At 45.6% G+C, this 20,566-nt stretch overlaps 1 protein-coding gene across 1 annotated transcript; it reads left to right on the plus strand.

The window, feature by feature from the left end:
- Positions 1-6,030: 6,030 nt before the first annotated feature.
- Positions 6,031-18,888, plus strand: LOC115131892 (transcription initiation factor TFIID subunit 4-like). Its single transcript, XM_065020593.1, has 16 exons — positions 6,031-6,281; positions 6,454-7,188; positions 7,962-8,110; positions 9,532-9,639; positions 9,731-9,869; positions 9,967-10,091; positions 10,189-10,278; positions 10,407-10,652; positions 10,990-11,125; positions 14,949-15,063; positions 15,199-15,368; positions 15,450-15,580; positions 16,244-16,369; positions 16,521-16,577; positions 16,744-16,863; positions 17,022-18,888. Exons 1-16 carry the CDS (start codon positions 6,050-6,052, stop codon positions 17,184-17,186), a joined length of 2,844 nt encoding a protein of 947 aa, XP_064876665.1. The 5' UTR covers positions 6,031-6,049; the 3' UTR covers positions 17,187-18,888.
- Positions 18,889-20,566: the final 1,678 nt, after the last annotated feature.

Raw genomic sequence — 20,566 nt, forward strand, 5'->3', positions numbered from 1 at the left:
TTTGTCGTGGCTGTGTGCTTAGGGTCGTTGTCCTGTTGGAAGTTGAACCTTCACCCCAGTCTGAGGTCCTGAGCGCTCTGGAGCAGGTTTTCATCAAGGATCTCTCTGTACTTTGCTCCCTTTATCTTTCCCTCAATCCTGATTAGTCTCCCAGTCCGTGCTGCTGAAAAACATCCCCGCAGTATGATGCTGCCACCACCATGCTTCACCGTAGGGATGCTGCCAGGTTTCCTCCAACATGATGCTTGGCATTCAGGCCAAAGAGTTCAATCTTTGTTTCATCAGACCAAAGAATCTGGCTTCCTTCTGGCCCCTCTACCATAAAGGCCTGATTGGTGGAGTGCTGCAGAGATGGTTGTCCTTCAGGAAGGTTCTCCCATCTCTACAGAGGAACTGTGGAGCTCTGTCAGAGTGACCATCGGGGCCTCCCTAGTGGTGCAGTGGTCTAAGGCACTGCATTGCAGTGCTAGCTGTGCCACTAGAGATCTTGGTTCACATCCAAGCTCTGTTACAGCCGGCCGTGACCGGGAGACCCATTGGTTGGCGCACAATTGGCCCAGTGTCGTCCGGGTTAGGGGAGGGTTTGTCCGGCAGGGATGTCCTCGTCCCATCGTGCTCTAGCAACTCCAGTGGCGGGCCGGACGCATGCACGCTGACACGGTTGCTAGGTGTACGGTGTAACCATCAGGTTCTTGGTGAACTCCCTGACCAATGGCCCTTCTCCCACGTTTGGCTGGGCGGCCAGTTCTAGGAAGAGTTTGTGGTTCCAAACTTCTTCCATTTAAGAATGATGTGTTCTTGTGGTTCTTCAATGCTGCGGAAATGTTTTGGTACCCATCGCCAGATCTTTGCCTCGACACAATCCTGTCTCTGTGTTTTCCTTCGACCTCATGGCTTGGCTTGGTTTTTGCTCTGACATACACTGTCAACTGCGGGACCTTATATAGACTGGTATGGGTCTTTCCAAATCATGTCCAATCAATTGAATTTACAACAGGTGGACTCCAATCAAGTTGTAGAAACATCTCAAGGATGATCAATGGCAACAGGAGGCACCTGAGCTCAATTGTAAGTCTCATAGCAAAGGGTGTGAATACCTATGTAAATAAGGTATTTCTGTTTTGTCATTATCAGGTATTGTGTGTAGATTGATGAGGGGTAAAAAATGTATTTTATCAATTTTAGAATAAGGCTGTAACATAACAAAATGTGGAAAAAGTGAAGGTCTGAATACTTTCCGAATGCACTGTACCTCTCTGATATCACATAGATTATCATCAAGCATTTCACACATTATCCATATACTGACTGTTAGCACTTCGTGGTCTATAGCACCTTCCCATAAGAATGAGCTTTTTTTGTATTTTATTTTTTACTTTTCTGGGATTCTTGATTGTTTTTATTGCTTTACTGGGAGGCTGATCAGAGCTAGACATGATAGTGATATTTATGTTTGAGCATATAGTGCAGGGTGAGCTGCACACAGTGGACTTCCTACTAGGCCAAACTGCCTCAATGCTAACAATATAACTCAGGTTCATAGGCGCATGATTACTGCATACAATAGGTGTAGGGTTGACAGAGGCATTCAGGGGAGTTAGAGGGACATAAATTAGGTTACTTTACATTACGACTGCCATGTACATTTGCAGCAGCAATACGCCAACTCAGCGACACAATGGAAGGGATTTTCTGAGCAGCTTATCACTGATAAGTCATTGTCTCAAAACAGCCTTGAAATACGTTGACAGGGTCCCGGAGCCAAGATGATATGGGACTTGTTGGGGTCACAGAGCAAAATGGGGAGTCTCATATTTTCATAGAGAGGTATATTCGTGTGTAGCCCAAACCATTTGGACACTACAGATGTTTTCAAGAGAAGACTGATTTTCGGAATGTCTCCTGGTCTGACAAACACCATTGTAGCTCGGCCACCTTCCACCGCAGATGCAAAAGGACGATATTGGCGGATGCGGTGGATTAAACAGATGGATGTTAATGGAGATGTTTTTATTATTTATTTATTTATTATGCCTCGAGCGGAGTATGAGGGGGCTTCAAGCAAAGAAATTATTGTAATTTTGTTTTAATGTGTTTTTTTATGCCCAGCTCATGAGGCCCCTGATTGATTTGAGGCAATTGTGTCTGGTGCCTAATGGTAAATCCACCAGTGTAATCAGGCTCATCACATATTACTATTATTACAAACAGAAGATCATCACTTCTCACAATGGTGCTCCTTTAGTAAAGTTAAGTCAAAGCTGAATCAATGTCTAACAAGATCACATAATGATTCATTTGCATTTTACATAACAGAACCGGATATAATACCATAGCATAGTAGGCCTATACTGTTACACCAAAAACACCTAATTTCTAATGAGATTTTACGATTAGATGAAACTGAAAAGTAAAAAAAATATATATATATATATAATACAACTAGGCAGGATATATGCTTTGATTCAAACAAAAACAAAGTCTAATAGTTTTTTAACATCAGATCTAATTCGCTCACAAAACAGTAATTCAAGAATACCTAAATGCATACAGTGGGGCAAAAAAGTATTTAGTCAGCCACCAATTGTGCAAGTTCTCCCACTTAAAAAGATGAGGCCTGTAATTTTCATCATAGGTACTCTTCAACTATGACAGACAATGAGAAAAAAATCCAGAAAATCACATTGTAGGATTTTTTAAATGAATTTATTTGCAAATTATGGTGGGAAATAAGTATTTGGTCACCTACAAACAAGCAAGTTTTCTAGCTCTCACAGACTTGTAACTTCTTCTTTAAGAGGCTCGTCTGTCCTCCACTCGTTACCTGTATTAATGGCACCTGTTTGAACTTGTTATCAGTATAAAAGACACCTGTCCACAACTTCAAACAGTCACACTCCAAACTCCACTATGGCCAAGTCCAAAGAGCTGTCAAAGGACACCAGAAACAAAATTGTAGACCTGCACCAGGCTGGGAAGACTGAATCTGCAATAGGTAAGCAGCTTGGTTTGAAGAAATCAACTGTGGGAGCAATTATTAGGAAATGGAAGACATACAAGACCACTGATAATCTCCCTCCATCTGGGGCTCCATGCAAGATCTCACCCCGTGGGGTCAAAATGATCACAAGAACGGTGAGCAAAAATCCCAGAACCACACGGGGGGACCTAGTGAATGACCTGCAGAGAGCTGGGACCAAAATAACAAAGCCTACCATCAGTAACACACTACCCAGCCAGGGACTCAAATCCTGCAGTGCCAGACGTGCCCCCCTGCTTAAGCCAGTACATGTCCAGGCCTGTCTGAAGTTTGCTAGAGAGCATTTGGATGATCCAGAAGAAGATTGGGAGAATGTCATATGGTCAGATGAAACCAAAATATAACTTTTTGGTAAAAACTCAACTCGTCGTGTTTGGAGGACAAAGAATGCTGAGTTGCATCCAAAGAACACCATACCTACTGTGAAGCATGGGGGTGGAAACATCATGCTTTGGGGCTGTTTTTCTGCAAAGGACGACTGACCCGTGTAAAGGAAAGAATGAATGGGGCCATGTATCGTGAGATTGAGTGAAAACCTCCTTCCATCAGCAAGGGCATTGAAGATGAAACGTGGCTGGGTCTTTCAGCATGACAATGATCTCAAACACACCGCCTGGGCAACGAAGGAGTGGCTTCGTAAGAAGCATTTCATGGTCCTGGAGTGGCCTAGCCAGTCTCCAGATCTCAACCCCATAGAAAATCTTTGGAGGGAGTTGAAAGTCCGTGTTGCCCAGCAACAGCCCCAAAACATCACTGCTCTAGAAGAGATCTGCATGGAGGAATGGGCCAAAATACCAGCAACCGTGTGTGAAATCCTTGTGAACACTTACAGAAAACGTTTGACCTCTGTCATTGCCAACAAAGGGTATATAACAAAGTATTGAGAAATGTTTGTTATTGACCAAATACTTATTTTCCACCATAATTTGCAAATAAATTCATTAAAAATCCTACAATGTGATTTTCTGGATTTTTTTTCTCATTTTGTCTGTCATAGTTGAAGTGTACCTATCATGAAAATTACAGGCATCTCATCTTTTTGAGTGGGAGAACTTGCACAATTGGTGGCTGACTAAATACTTTTTTGCCCCACTGTATGTGAGAATGTTATTCATTGACTACAGCTCTGCGTTCAACATCATAGTGCCCTCAAAGCTCACTAAGCTAAGGACCCTGGTACTAAACACCACCCCCTGCAACTGGATCCTTGACTTCCTGATGGGCCGCCCCCTGGAGGTAAGGGTAGGTAACAACACATCCGCCACGCTGATCCTCAGCACAGGGGCCCCTCAGGGGTGCGTGCTCAGCCCCCTCCTGTACTCTCTGTTTACTCATCACTGCACGGCCAGGCACGACTCCAACACCATCATTAAATTTGCCGATGACACAACAGTGGTAGGCCTGATCACGACAACAACGAGACAGCTTATAGGGAGGAGGTCAGAGACCTGGCCGTATGGTGCCAGGACAACAACCTCTCCCTCAACGTGTTCAAGACAAAGGAGATGATTGTGGACTACAGGAAAAAGAGGACCGAGCACGCCCCCATTCTCATCGACAGGGCTGCAGTGGAGCAGGTTGAAAGCTTTAAGTTCCTTTTTGTCCACATCACGAACAAACTAACATGGTCCAAACACACCATGACAGTCGAAGTGGGCATGACAAAACCTATTCCCCCTCAGGACACTGAAAAGATTTGGCATGGGTCCTCAGATCCTCAAAAGGTTCTACAGCTGCACCATCGAGAGCATCCTGGTTGCATCACTGCCTGGTATGGCAACTGCTCAGCCTCCGACTGTAAGCCACTATAGAGGGTAGTGTTAATGGCCCAGTACATCACAGGGGCCAAGCTTCCTGCCATCCAGGACCTCTACACCAGGCGGTGTCAGAGGAAGGCCCTAAAAATTGTCAAAGACTCCAGCCACCCTACTAATCGACTGTTCACTCTGCTACCACACGGCAAGCGGTAACGGAGTGCCAAGTCTAGTTCCAAGAGGCTTCTAAACAGTTTCTACCCTCAAGCCATAACAGTCCTGAACATCTAGTCAAATGGCTACTCCTCCACTGCCACTCTCTGTTGTTACCTATGCATAGGCACTTTAATTAACTCTACCTACATGTACATACTTTCTCAACTAACCGGTGCCCCTGCCCATTGACTCTGTACCAACACCTTTAATTACATTTTACTTTTCTCTTATTCTTATCCGTATTTTTTTAAACTCTCAGGGGCTTGTAAGCAAGCATTTCACTGTAAGGTGAATTCAGTGCATGTTGTATTCGGTGCATGTGACTAATACAATTTGATAATTTGATTTGGAGGATGCGTTTTAATGAATAGTCTATAATGAAAGACTATTCAGTTGGTCTCATCGAACGTTGATTTGGGAAATCATGACGTAATTTATTTTTGGGCGCTCCCTCCATTAATAATTAAAAAGAGCAATGATGTCCTACTCTTTCTGAATTCACCCTATGCCTATAGCACAACTTTAATCTCTAAAGCATGAACACAGAAATGTAAAACAAATGTCATGAGATGTCTTTATTGTCCTCCATAGCTCAGCGACGGACAGAGGGGCAAGCAGCAGGCTGCCTAGTTCTATTTGACAGTCAGCAGCGAGCGCACGATATGCGCCCTCGTGCGTGTGGTAACAGCAGTTGTCGGACAGAACTGAAAAAAAAGAACTACGCAGCCATTTTGAGTCGAGAATAAAAACTCAAAAGAGCAAAGAAATCACATTTATTTCCTCTAGAATGATTCCAAATAAGTACAACCGGTAACATCTCGTGTGGTTCGTTTCCATTTGGCAATCCTATCTGTACTGTCGTACCAATTTTTTCCGTCCGTGCTTTCTCATCCAGCTGGCATTCCGAAATGCAAGATAAAACCGTCTATCCCAACCTTTAAATCTAGCAATAACCAATCAGAGCACCCGGAATCCGATGTCAGTGACGGAGTATCCAATCGGCGCATGCGTCTCGCGATCGAGTGTAGTAGGGTAAAAGATGGCGGCGGGCTCGGATTTGCTGGATGATGCCTTTTTCAACACTGAGGTGGACGAGAAAGTAGTTAGTGATCTAGTTGGATCTTTGGAGTCTGAGCTCACGGGATCGGGTCGCGGAAACTCTGCAGTCAGGGTCCAGGCTACGGCAAATCACATTGGCAACCCCGCTGTATGTGGCAAATCCAATGTCCAGGACAGCAAAATGGGACTTTCACAAGAGCTTGTTAAACCAGGTAACGTAAGATAATAGCTTTAGCGGCTGACTCTGGTTAGCACATTTCACGTTGTTTTTGACTGTTTTCGTATCTTTTTAAGCCACACCACTTGACTAAATTCTTGCTAATACATATGTTCAATTTATATATATTTGATGTTTCCCTTTCTCTCATGTTTCCTCTGCTGTAGGGACTAGCGTCCAAGCGGGTGTCATTAATAGTACGAGGTCCACCATGGATACAGCGGCCGGGACGACGGCGGCGGCGGGCTCAGGCATGACAGCGGGACACAGTCAGAGTAAGACTGGGGCAGCCGGTTGTGTGGTAACAGTGGTTCCCGATCACGGGGAAGGAATCGGGAAAACCGGGTCGGCTGGTGTACAAACTTTAAATGGAAGTAGCGTTGTAATAAACTCTCATAATTTGGTGAGCTCGGCAAGCAGCACGGTGCCCGCCGTCACAGTTGTCAACAACGGACCAGGCTCCGTGGTCGAAGGAAACGTAATCTTACCCTCAACTTCCATTCAAACCTCTCTAATGGACAATGCTGTCACTTCAACTGTAGTATCGTCTCAGCCATCTGTTCTAAACAGTGTGCCCACTGTCACGCTCGTGAGGCCGCCTATGCACACCACCGGAGCAGTCACCTCGCCGAGCGGGAGCAATACCTTTCTGACATCATCTGTCAACGTCGCTCACCCTGCATGTTCAGGAGCACAAATCAACAAGTCGGAGCCAAAAACGGCAATACAAAAGACCGCACAGATGACGGGGACGGCAGCAGCTGTAGCTGTAGCGAAAAGCCCATCGACTATTGCAATCAGTCCTGGTGGGATAAGGGCGATCGCTCCTCAGGTATTGGCCCCAAGACTTCCGCAGCCCCAACAGAATGCTCCAAACATCCAAAACATTCAGCTCCCTCCAGGTAACACTTCCATTCTCAGTTGATATTGTATAGCTGATTCATTGAAGCGTGATTTGATGTGTTAGAGTAGCCAATTATGTCAGTGAGCCACAGTGAGTGGAGAGGGGATACAATGCATCTTGCTGGCAGCGTTTCAAGGCTCTATCAATGTGATAAACAAACTTTATTGCAAACTTATGGCTAGCATTCTCAACTACACTTGTCATCGCTGTGGCACACAGACAAGTCTTTTGTTTGTTTATCAGACAAACTGTCCAGTTGCTATACTGTACTCTATCCCTGTGTGTGTGCTTTGCTGTCCATTGTTCATGCTCCTCTAGCACACTGTGACCTGTGGGAACATTCTATTGATTCTGTCTACTTGTTTTGCTTGTAAAAGCAGATTAGTGTTGGCTGTTGTGCTGTTCTCTGTCGTGTGGTCCTGATAGCACACATACCATGGACTGACCCAGTGTCAAGGGGCCACACTGACACTGTAGTGCATCATGTAACCTAGTTGCAAGCATGTGTCCATTTTTTTGTTGGAACTGCATGTCTCACTGGTTCTGTCTAACAATGCTATCCACCATTAAGCTCGCCACTGAAAGTTGAGTTTTCGTGATAATTACTTTTTACTGTACCACTTTTATGCCAAGAGTGGCCAAATATATTTTCTAAGCAAACAATGCTTTAGAAGTTATTCAATTGTGGTGTATTTAGCGATTCTGTCTGTTGATCTATGACCCCTGTTTGACCTCATCTCTGACCCCCTCCATGCTCTCTGCCCTGTGCAGGGATGGTGTTGGTGCGCAGTGAGAGTGGGCAGCTGTTAATGATCCACCAGCAGACCCTGGCCCAGATGCAGGCTCAGTCCCAGAGCCCCATGACCCCACGGCCAGCCACCCCCACCAGCACGCCCCCTGTCCAGATCACCTCTGTACAGGTACACACACACTGAAACTGTAATCATCTCTTAGCTCCAGTGATGGAGAGATCACAGTGTGATTGAATAAAGAGAGGGATGAAAGAGCGACACAGGTGAACAGAGGTGACACAGAGCCGGTTAATTTACACCTGTCGCACCAACCAAAAACTAGACTACTGCGGCATATACAACACACGTTCATGAGATGTGATGCTTCGGGGCGGCAGGGTAGCCTAGTGGTTAGAGCGTTGGACTAGTAGCCGGAAGGTTGCAAGTTCAAATCCCCGAGCTGACAAGGTACAAATCTGTCGTTCTGCCCCTGAACAGGCAGTTAACCCACTGTTCCTAGGCCGTCATTGAAAATAAGAATTTGTTCTTACCTTTTATTTTACTAGGCAAGTCAGTTAAAATAAAAAAAATTTAAAAAATGATGGTTGCTAGGCAGCGCCCAGTGGCAGTTCTAAACATTGCGAGACATGTCCCATCACTTCGCAAAGCCCACCGCCATGCACGTTTTCTCAACCACAGCTGGATGGATCAATCAATAATTGCTGTGGGAATGAGTATCACTGAATGAGAATAAAGTTAATGCCGTTGAAGGCATTTATCATGTTGTTGCTTACTGAAACTCCCAAAGTCGTCCCACTGTTTTAAATACTTTAAAGCAATAGCCGTATGTGGTCAACCGTCATTTCAGCACCGTTATGATTGGGCCAGTGTTATCGGCGCTGCTTTGAGACAAGCGTGAATGAATCAATGTCCGATTTTTGTTTTCACCGAATATCCGTTTGGATATTTGGTTACAATTAAGCTGGGAAAATGTTAGCAAAATTGAGGTGAGTGTTGATGATGATCTTTAGTCTAGTTTGCTCGTCTAGCAGTGTTATCAGAATATTTTGCTGGTATGCTATGTAGCCTAATATATAACATGTGGATTATTTTGCTCGTCACTCGTGTAGTAGCCCAGGCTATATTCTGACTAAAAGCTCTTGACTTGTCTGATGATCAATCAATATGATTTTGTTTCACAGAGTCTCCGTCTATGTTTGGTTAATTGGTTTCTGTCTGGGCAAATAAGAGGTGGCGGATCATCTATTCGTTCGCTAATATCGGATCAGACACATTTAGCATGCTATAATGTAGCATAAATCAAGTGCATTATGTAGCTATTGACTTGCGCATAGGCAATATGAAAAGCCTGCGTCGGTTGTGAAATTTGAACACGAGACTCGCATCCTTTTGAAAACAGAGATTGCTATTATATTCTGTGCATATCATGAAAGAATACGCCTGCTCCCTACAAGGCGTAGATTCTACTCCCAGACATAGCTCATAGAAGGGTTATGCCCAGGCCGTGCAATAGGTCTAATTTTAAGGTGTGACGTAGAGTTACCACCCATTGGTGCAACCGTCCCCAGAACCCTTGTCCTATCCTGTAGGCTCCAGGGATGCCCCTCATGGCCCGTCAGGTGACCCCCACCACCATCATCAAGCAGGGCACCCCGGCCCAGACTACTGTCCTCCAGAGGCCTCCTGTGCTACAGCAGGTAGGTACCCCCTCTCTTCTCTTTAATTATCTCACCCTCTCCCCTTAGTCTCATTTCATCCCCTGCTCCCTTTGTCCCTTTTCTCCTGCAGAACACCATTGTGCTGGGTGGGGCGGCTGCCACCCCAGGTCAGGCCCCAGTGCAGCCTGGCTCGGCAGCAACAGCAGCAGTCAACCAGCGAGCAGGGACCCCCGGAGCTACCGGGACACCAGGCACTCCCGCTACCACTATGGTGAGACGACACTCCTCTACTCCCTCCTGCATTTGTCTACTCCTAAATGGTCATGCAATGGTTTTTACATGTGTGTGTGTGTGTGTGTGTGTGTGTGGAGACCCTGGAGAATGTGAAGAAATGCAAGAACTTCCTTTCCACGCTGATCAAGCTGGCATCCAGCGGGAAGCAGTCGTCAGAGACCACGGCCAGCGTCAAGGACCTGGTCAAGAGCCTGTTGGTACGTCTGTCTGTGTCCATTTCACTCTCTCTCTCTCTCTTACTCTTTTTCCTCACTCTGTCTTTCTACATTGATGTCTGTTTTTCTACCACTGCAGGAAGGTAAGATCGAAGCGGAGGAGTTCACCAGTCGGTTATATCGGGAGCTCAACTCCTCTCCTCAGCCATATCTTGTGCCTTTCCTCAAGGTGAGACCGATGGCTTTTCCGTTCTTTAATGTAGCTTGCTATTCACTCGCTACCCAAACAAATACAAGTGGCCCGGAAGATGCAATATCGATGAGGGAATGACCTGTGCTCTCCCTCCCCATCTCCAGAGGAGTCTCCCTGCACTGCGTCAGATGACCCCAGACTCGACAGCCTTCATCCAGCAGAGCCAGCTTCCCCAGGCCAGCGTCCAGCCTGCCTCCTCCTCCACAACCCTGACTACAGTGGCGCTGGGGGGCACGGCCGCCGCACAGAGACTCCCTTTTAACAGAACCACCAGCCCCGGGGCCAAGGGGACCATGCACCAGTCCCCTGTCATCAGCCCGGCCCTGACACCTCACAGCAAGCCTGGCCTGGTATACTATATCCTAATGATACTCCACTCAGTGTTTCCATGTATTGTATAGGGGGGTTGCCTTGTTGTTCTTCTTGTCACATGAAGTCTATATGACTATGTTATGTTGAGGGTTGACCCGAAGTATATCTACATGGCAAAGCCGAGTTGCACTGGGCTGGCCAGGTTACGCATCCACCGTAATTGCTGGAACCATGCTAGAAAGGACAATGATAAAAATATATACCCGAGCCTGAACAGTAAGGTGTGCTCTATTGTGTGAATCATGTTTTATACCTCTCTCTCTCTCTCTCTCTCTTCTCTCTCTCTCTCTTCTCTCTCTCTCTCTCTCTCTGTAGATGGTGCCCCAGCAGCAGGGGGCGTTGGCGAGTACTCAGGTAACTCTGGCCCAGTCGCCCATGGTTACTTTCCGAGGCCAGTCCCACAGTCGCATCATCATGGGACATCCGCAGGTGGTCAAACAGCTGCAAACAGGTGTGCGTTTGTATTGTCTGCGTCCCATCGTCTTAACTGCGTCATGCCTTTGTGTTTGATGTTTGTGTACATATTCTACAGTCGTGGCCAAAAGTTTTGAGAATGACACAAATATTAATTTTCACAAAGTCTGCTGCCTCAGTTTGTATGATGGCAATTTGCATGTACTCCAGAATGTTATGATAAATCATCAGATGAATTGCAATTAATTGCAGTCCCTCTTTGCCATGCAAATTAACTGAATCCCCCAAAAAACATTTCCACTGCATTTCAGCCCTGCCACAAAAGGACCAGCTGACATCATGTCAGTGATTCTCTCGTTAACACAGTGTTGACAAGGCTGGAGATCACTCTGTCATGCTGATTGAGTTCGAATAACAGACTGGAAGCTTCAAAAGGAGGGTGGTGCTTGAAATCATTCCTATGTCAATCATGGTTACCTGCAAGGAAACACGTGCCGTCATCAATGCTTTGCACAAAAAGGGCTTCACAGGCAAGGATATTGCTGCCAGTAAGATTGCACCTAAATCAAGCATTTATCAAATCAAGAACTTCAAGGAGAGTGGTTCAATTGTTGTGAAGAAGCCTTCAGGGCACCCAAGAAAGTCCAGCAAGCTCCAGGACCGTCTCCTAAAGTTGATTCAGCTGTGGGATCGGGGCACCACCAGTATAGAGCTTGTTCAGGAATGGCAGCAGGCATCTGCACGCACAGTGAGGCGAAGACTTTTGGAGGATGGCCTGGTGTCAAGAAGGGCAGTAAAGAAGCCACTTCTCTCCAGGAAAACATCAGGGACAGACTGATATTCTGCAAAAGGTACAGGGATTGGACTGCTGAGGACTGGGGTTAAGTAATTTTCTCTTATGAATCCCCTTTCCAATTGTTTGGGGCATCCGAAAAGCTTGTCCGGAGAAGACAAGGTGAGCGCTACCATCAGTCCTGTGTCATGCCAACAGTAAAGCATCCTGAGACCATTCATGTGTGGGGTTGCTTCTCAGTCAAGGGAGTGGGCTCACTCACAATTTTGCTTAAGAACAGCCACGAATAAAAAATGGTACCAACACATACTCCGAGAGCAACTTCTCCCAACCATCCAGGAACAGTTTGGTGACGGACAATGCCTTTTCCAGCATGATGGAGCACCTTACCATAAGGCAAAAGTGATAACTAAGTGGCTCGGGGAACAAAACATCATATTTTGGGTCCATGGCCAGGAAACTCCCAAGACCCTAATCCCATTGAGAACTTGTGGTCAATCTTCAAGAGCCGAGTGGACAAACAAAAACCCACAAATTCGGACAAACTCCAAGCAGTTGATCATGCAAGAATTGGCTGCCATCGGTCAGGTTGTTAATTGACAGCATGCCAGGGCTGCAAATATTGACTCTTTGCATCAACTTCATGTAATTGTCAATAAAAGCCTTTGACACTTGTGAAATGCTTGTAATTATACTTCAGTATTCCATAGTAACATCTGACAAAATATCTAAAGACACTGAAGCAGCAAACTTTGTGGAAATTAATATTTGTGTCATTCTCAACTTTTGGCCACGACTGTACATGAAAATGTCAGCCATTTCTCAAACCGAAATATAATTTATACAAAGGATAACGTATTAGTTGTCTTATTTCAGATGAACCCTAGTACTTTCATATACCATCGCTGTATAATACTGCTCCTGTGCAGGATAGGAGCTTCTCTGTGTTAGCTATTTTTCCAATGGGCGTCTCTGGGACAAACGCGCTCAGTGTGAACAATGGCAGTGTCAATGATAGAAAGCGTCAGACCGAAGTTTTCGGTCTGTGGCCGGCTGCTATTAGCTAATGGATCAAATCAAATCAAATTTTATTTGTCACATACACATGGTTAGCAGATGTTAATGCGAGTGTAGCGAAATGCTTGTGCTTCTAGTTCCGACAATGCAGTAATAACCAACAAGTAATCTAACTAACAATTACAAAACTACTACCTTATAGACACAAGTGTAAGAGGATAAGAATATGTACATAAAGATATATGAGTGAGTGATGGTACCGAGCGGCATAGGCAAGATACAGTAGATGGTATTGAGTGCAGTATATACATATGAGATGAGTATGTAAACAAAGTGGCATAGTTTAAAGTGGCTAGTGATACATGTATTACATAAGGATGCAGTCGATGATATAGAGTACAGTATATACATATGAGATGAATAATGTAGGGTATGTAAACATTATATTAGGTAGCATTGTTTAAAGTGGCTAGTGATATATTTTACATTTCCCATCCATTCCCATTATTAAAGTGGCTGGAGTTGAATCAGTGTGTTGGCAGCAGCCACTCAATATTAGTGGTGGCTGTTTAAAAGTCTGATGGCCTTGAGATAGATGTTTTTCAGTCTCGGTCCCAGCTTTGATGCATCTGTACTGACCTCGCCTTCTGGATGATAGCGGGGTGAACAGGCAGTGGCTCGGGTGGTTGTTGTCCTTGATGATCTTTATGGCCTTCCTGTAACATCGGGTGGTGTAGGTGTCCTGGAGGGCAGGTAGTTTGCCCCCGGTGATGCGTTGTGCAGACCTCACTACCCTCTGGAGAGCCTTATGGTTGTGGGCGGAGCAGTTGCCGTACCAGGCGGTGATACAGCCCGACAGAATGCTCTCGATTGTGCATCTGTAGAAGTTTGTGAGTGCTTTTGGTGACAAGCTGAATTTCTTCAGCATCCTGAGGTTGAAGAGGCGCTGCTGCGCCTTCTTCACGATGCTCTCTGTGTGGGTGGACCAATTCAGTTTGTGGAGACGGCAGTAGTGTGTGTGTGGGCTTGTATTACTATCCCCGTGGGTACCCGGAAATCTCAGAGTCCCCACAAGGAAAATTCTCCCTCGTGGGGGACATTTCTCAGGTCTCCACGAGGACAAAGACTGTTTTAGGTTTAGGGGTTAGAATTGGGGTTAGGGTTTTGGTTAAGGTAGTGGCGTTATGCCCATAGGGGGCATAGGGACACGTGCCCCCTCAAAATGTCCTGTTAACATTTTATTAAAATAAAGTGATTTCTGTAATGCTATCAATAATAGGTTACCAATCTTCCAACCTCCTATATCTAGCTACCAATAAACCATTTCAGGCCATCAATCAAGTTAGAGTAACTAGCATGCCTAACTATCTTAGCTGGCATGCCTGCTGGTAAGGTTGGTAGACTTTAGAAAAGCAAGCAAAAACTAAATGTACTCACATCTTTTCAATCTTTTACCCAGATTTGAGCAGAGAAGCATATTTAGTTTCTTTTAAAAAATTACCACCAGTCAGTGAGAAACGGACAGCTCAAGAAGTTTGCTTAGATATGCCGGACAATAAACACATTTCTGACATCAAATTAAGCATAATGATTATGGCTCTAGATTACAGGAGTTAAAAAAATCTAAATTCTCAACTTCTACCTCTGAGCCATCCTAACATACTTTGTGCCTCCTCACATTTCTGTGCATGATGCACCTGGGTTAAATTTAGGGTAAGGGAAAATATAATTTTGAATGGAAATACACTGTGTGTTCACTGGACTGTATGGAAACACTGCCCCCTTGTGAGAGATGAATGTAACTGCATGCAATATTGCTCAAGAAAGCGCTCATCTGTGACATGTTCTTCTTCCATCTCTCTTCCTCTTGATCTTGGCTCCTCTCTTCTGCTCACAGCAGATGTACCAAGAAGAAGATGTTTACTTATTGATGTGTAAATGATACATTATACAATGTGAAAGGTTGAGGAGCCTGTGTGAAGGTCGAGTGTCTGTTATGTAACAGTTCCTCCCCCATCTTGCGCTCTCTGTCTCCCTGTCTGTGTCTCAGTTCCTGTAGTGAAACAAGCTCTAGCACCAGGGGCCAAGGTAACACTGGGGCGCCACTCTATGCTCTCTGTTGCACAGACGAACAAGCTGAAGGAGGCAAGCGGAGGAACCTTCAAGTAATCCACACACACACACACACACGCACGCGCATGCACAAGTTGGATGATTTCAGAATTCTTAAAGTGAAAAAGAGGCCTGTAGAAAGTTATCTTTCTCTTCTTTCCCCCTCTTTCCCTGTCTCCTTCATCCAGAGATGATGATGATATCAATGACGTGGCCTCCATGGCTGGAGTCAACCTGTCAGAGGAGAGCGCCCGTATACTGGCAACCAACTCTGAGCTGGTGGGCGCGGTGACTCGCTCCTGTAAGGACGAGGCCTTCCTCCACACCACCTCACTAACCCGGAGAGTACAGGAGATCGGTGAGACGCACACACACACACACACACACACACACACTCTGTACCTGAAATCTCTTAACATCTCCTGTTCCCTTGTAACAGGTAGGAGGTTTGGGGTGATTGACCTGGGGCCAGAGGTTGTCAACTACGTTTCCCATGCAACACAGCAGCGGCTGCAGAACCTGCTGGAGAAAGTGACGGAGGTGGCGCAGCAGAAAAACATCACCTTCAAGGTGAGAGAACACAGCTTCTGTGGGTGTTGGCGTGAAGGAGGTTCACGCGTTCTTTAATGAGCTATTAAGTTCTGATGTTTTCTGTCGATACTGGGTTGTCATCTTTATTGTTGCTAGCCTTTCATCTTCAAAAAGTGCTGAAGGGGACTCCCGAGTGGCGCAGCGGTCTAAGGCATTGCATCGCAGCACTAGAGGCGTCACTACAGACCCGGGTTCGAGCCCAAGCTGTGTCGCAACCGGGAGACCCATGAAGGGGCGCACAATTGGCCCAGCATCGTCCGTGTTAGGGGAGGGTTTGGCCTGCCGGAATGCCCTTGTCCCATCGCGCTCTAGCGACTCCTTGTGGCGGGCCGGGGGAGTGTGCACGCTGACTTCGTTTGCCAGCTGGACAGCGTTTCCTCCGACACATTGGTGCGGCTGGCTTCCGGGTTAAGGCGAGCAGTGTTTCAAGAAGCGGTGCGGCTTGTCGGGGTCGTGTTTCGGAGGATGCATGGCTCTCGACCTTCGCCTCTCCCGAGTCCATACGGGAGTTGCAGCGAAGGGACAAGACTGTAACTACCACTTGGATATCACAAAATTGGGGAGAAAAGAGGGTAAAAAGTACAACAACAAAAAGTAATACATTTTTACCCTTGTAATCCATTATCTCTCTCTCTCCTTCAGGAGGATGATAAGTATGAACAGGTGAGTGATGTGCGAGCCCAGCTGAAGTTCTATGAGCAGCTGGATCAGATGGAGAAACAGAGGAAGGAGGAGCAGGAGAGGGAGATCCTGATGAAGGCTGCCAAGGTAACTCAGCACCACAGGCATTGATGCACTAACCTTAGAAATGTGGAGGTGCAACTTCAACCATGTTACATAGCCTTTTTGCACCATCTAGTGGTCTTATGCTGTAAGTGCCAGTAGTGTTGATAGTGAATTCCGTTCCCCCCCCCTCCAGTCTCGATCGCGACAAGAGGACCCAGAGCAGCTTCGGCTCAAACAGAAGGCCAAAGAGGTGAGAGGAGAGCGTTTGTGTGGCTGTATGCAGAGTGCGTATAACATTAGCGTATTATGTCGTACGCTAATGATTGGTAGTGTTTCTCATACTCTGTCACTTGTCTCAGTCTCCAAGCACAGGAGCGTTGTGTGTGTCATGCCTGTTCCCTCTGTGTGTGGTCTAGATGCAGCAGCAGGAGCTGAATCAGATCAGGCAGAAGGAGGCCAACATGACGGCCCTGGCAGCCATCGGCCCCAGGAAGAAACGGAAAATGGAGTCCCCCGTCAACGGCGCCGGGGCTGAGGTAGAGTATCATGACCACCACTCTAGGCTCGATCATTGCCTATATATTGCGCTTAACAGGGATCCAAACGTGTGGATCGATAGCGGTTTATGCATACACATGTTTTTGAAGATCAACATGAATGTTCCTTTCTCTCGTCTCCCCCTCCCTCTCCGCAGGGTTCTGGCTCTGGTCCCTCGTCGTCGGGTGGGGCCAATAGCGGAGGCTCCAGACCTCAGCGCCAGCGCATCACCAGGGTCAACCTCAGGGACCTGCTCTTCTGTCTGGAGAATGAGAGAGAAACCAGTAGCTCACATTTACTCTACAAAGGCTTCCTCAAATAACACACAGGGAGACGAGACACTAATGAGAGAAACCAGTCACTCTGATGCACGTGACTCAGTCTCCAATAACACCTCCCCCCGACAGATCAGAGGCCAGACGCTCCCAATAGCAGCTCCCTTATAGAGCCAAATGGCCCAGCTACACGTGACGGCACCTCCTCCTCTTCTGTGCTCTCCTACAATCATGACCTGGAGGGAAGGCAGACCAGCGGCGCCTGGAATATGAATCATCAGCTGTGCTCTACACGCCCTCCTCAAAGGTGAGGTGGTGGATCTGACCTCTCAGACTAGGTCTTCTGGACCCTCCTTTACCCCTGTGCCTCTCACAGTTATCTAGGGACCAGCTACTGGCAACCTGGTCCCGTCCCATACACTGCCCTCTGGTGCCCTGGAGGGGGAAATGCTCTTATTTGTGAGGTCTCCTTTGGGTCTGGATACATCCTCATTCACAGTAGGTGCATAGCTTTGCCAACCTTTAACCTCATGCAAGAGGCTTCTATGATTAGACTTTTTTTATAAAGAACCCCAGCGAGGACCCTTTTAACACAGTTAACGAACAAATGTACTAAACTGCATTCGTAACGTTAAGTCCCTGACCAAACAGGAACTCTGGGCCTTTTGTTGGGCGATAGAGGTGGGGTTAGAGACTATTTTATTGTCATTCATTCTAGTGCTATTACCTGTGGATTTTTTCTTTTCTTTTTAAAAATATTTTTATTTTTTACTTGACTGATACAAGTCTTCTGCTGAGTTGCCTTTTTGCCAAAATAAAGCCATATGAATGATACATGTCTAACTCTCTAGAACTCTGATAACATTACAGGACCCCTACTTGTTATTCAGTAAGTTTTTAGGCATTGTTTGATTCTGTTTTAGTATAACTTCCCGTGTGCTTTTGTGTTTGCCTTTTTTTTGTTTACATGTCTGTTGTAAAGGTTATGGAAATGGACGCGAGCTTGTGTGCGCGCTCATTTCTGGTGCACATGTAACGTCCTAAGGAAACAGTCTGTCAATCACAGTTCATACAAATCATATGTTTCTACCGGTAGACTGTGTGGAGGGGAGGGATAAACATGAACAGGTTTATGAATATTTCTTTTTTCAAAAGAGTAATGTAAATAATAATTAACAATAATTAATTGTTGATGCAAAGTGAGACGGAGACGTTGATGCAACGTTGGCAATAAATAGCCTATTTATGTTTGGAGGTAGGCCATTGCTGGCTGCCATGGTGATGTGTGATGGAATGCAGAATATGGACTGTATACACCCACTTTCTATATCATTTAAATATTTTGTTAGTGCACATACTAATTGGTTGTTTCTGACGGTTTTGGATGGTAGTGTATGAAAAATGTATATTGATTCAACTTTTCTAGCTGTACATACTTCAGTTGGCCTTTTTGTAAGGTCTGTCAATAGAAGATTAATTTTCTTTTCTCAATTTTTCTCTCTGCTAGTCAATCAGTATTGATATGTTTTTATACCATCGCCCCTGGCAACTGTTACATACATTTCCCTCTGTCCATTTTTCTATCGGCCAACACAGTTTTCAATGAAAAACGGAAGTATATTATGTAAATATAAGTTTTGCACAGCCATTTGTTAATATGTAAATACTCTAAATGAAAGGTTTTTAATGGTGATTGTTTATAGAGGATTGAGAGAGAATAATCTCCTTCATTAAAAAAATGAAAAATAAGTTGTTGTGCTGTGTGTCCTTCTGCCTGGGGTGGATCTAGATTAAACCCCTCAATGCCTGCATTTATAGTTTGTTTTATACAGTGGCTACCTACTGTATTAACAGAGACAGATGGGCTGCAATGACACCAGGGATTTTTTTTTAACAGTTCCTGAGTTCAAGTGCAGTACATAGTTCTTTCAGCGGAGGGCACTATTGTATCACTAAATCTCCACATCCCTCAAACAGTGGTCAATCTCATCAAAAGAAATCCATTTGCTTGGTGTCTTTGGGAGTAAGAGCGATCTCATCTGCATCTATTGCCGCGTTCATGTACTACTAGTCGGAACTAGGAAACTCGTTTCCGACTTGCTAACTGGTTGTAGTTCTACATGTGTCACGTTCAACCAGTTAGCAAGTCAGGCATTTCCCAGTTTCCTAGTTCCAGCTAGCACGTGAACACGGCATATTTGAACATGGTCCACATCAATAGAGCCAAAATCACACTCGCAAGTGAATGGAGTTCGGTTCACAAAATAAAAATCCCAGGGGCAGCATTTTGAGCTGAGACTAACATGTCTATAAGCCGAATGCCTGTGTATATGACAGTGGTAAATTCCTAGAGTGATTATTAGTATTTTTGCTCACCCTATTCCACCCATGCATATGCCTCTGTCGGCACAGTAGCCTTCACAGCGTACCGTCAGTTTCCCAACCCTCCCCAACAGCAAGAAATATGTGCTTAAGCTGCCAGACTGATAGGAAATTTTATGAGCAAGCCAAGCAGCACCAGGAGCCCTGTCTCCTGGCTGTACTCAGGCTCCAGTGACTTGAGAATGCAGGCTGTTGATCTGTAGGTACACACCACTGGATTACACCCACACACACACTCCGAGTTGGGCAGCTCAGCGGTGGCTCGCCGGGAAAGCACACCCAGTCATGTCCCTGTTTCAAACCGTGTGGATATGAGGTTTATGGAGTTGTTTGTTTCCGCTCACTCTGCAGACAGTAGGTGCCTGTGAAACCCTGTGACTTCATCCAGTCTATAACCCTTACAAGGACAGCATGGCATTACAAATATGTTCATCCTTTCTGAGTAATCATACATATTGCCTTTTGCGGATCTGACCTCATCGGCCAGGACTTCTCAATGAATGCTGGGTGAAACATATGGGAGAGAGCATCCTGACTGACAGAAATACATTAGCAGGTTGAATCACCAAGGAGCCAAATCCCTCTGAGCAGCGGGGCTGAGCAAGAGACAGACAAGTTTGTTTGGATAGATCCCTACTGATGACTCTCATCCACAGAGCAGTTCTTTATCAGTGGGAGAGGATTAGACGGCGATACTCTTTAGTGTGTACACACACACACACACACACACCTCCTGTGAGATTAGCACTAGCACTATGAAATTGATATATCATACATACTGATCATAGCCAAGGGATTTAGAGAGAGAGGGCTCAGAGCTTCAATGTCGCAGGCTTTGATGTTCATCATTGCCGGGAAGGGAGGGAACACCTGCTCATACAGTCTGCATCCCAAGAACACGCACACACCAACTTTATGCTTCGCCACACAGACGACCAATAAAGACACTTGCCATATCTCAAATAAACTATACATGGTTTTGACATCAGGTAAGACAAACAAGTCATCAAGGGATTTCTATTCATGGTGTCCTTTTATCAACACA

The sequence above is a fragment of the Oncorhynchus nerka genome, linkage group LG7, assembly GCF_034236695.1.
Source record: "Oncorhynchus nerka isolate Pitt River linkage group LG7, Oner_Uvic_2.0, whole genome shotgun sequence".
Lineage (NCBI taxonomy): Eukaryota > Metazoa > Chordata > Actinopteri > Salmoniformes > Salmonidae > Oncorhynchus > Oncorhynchus nerka.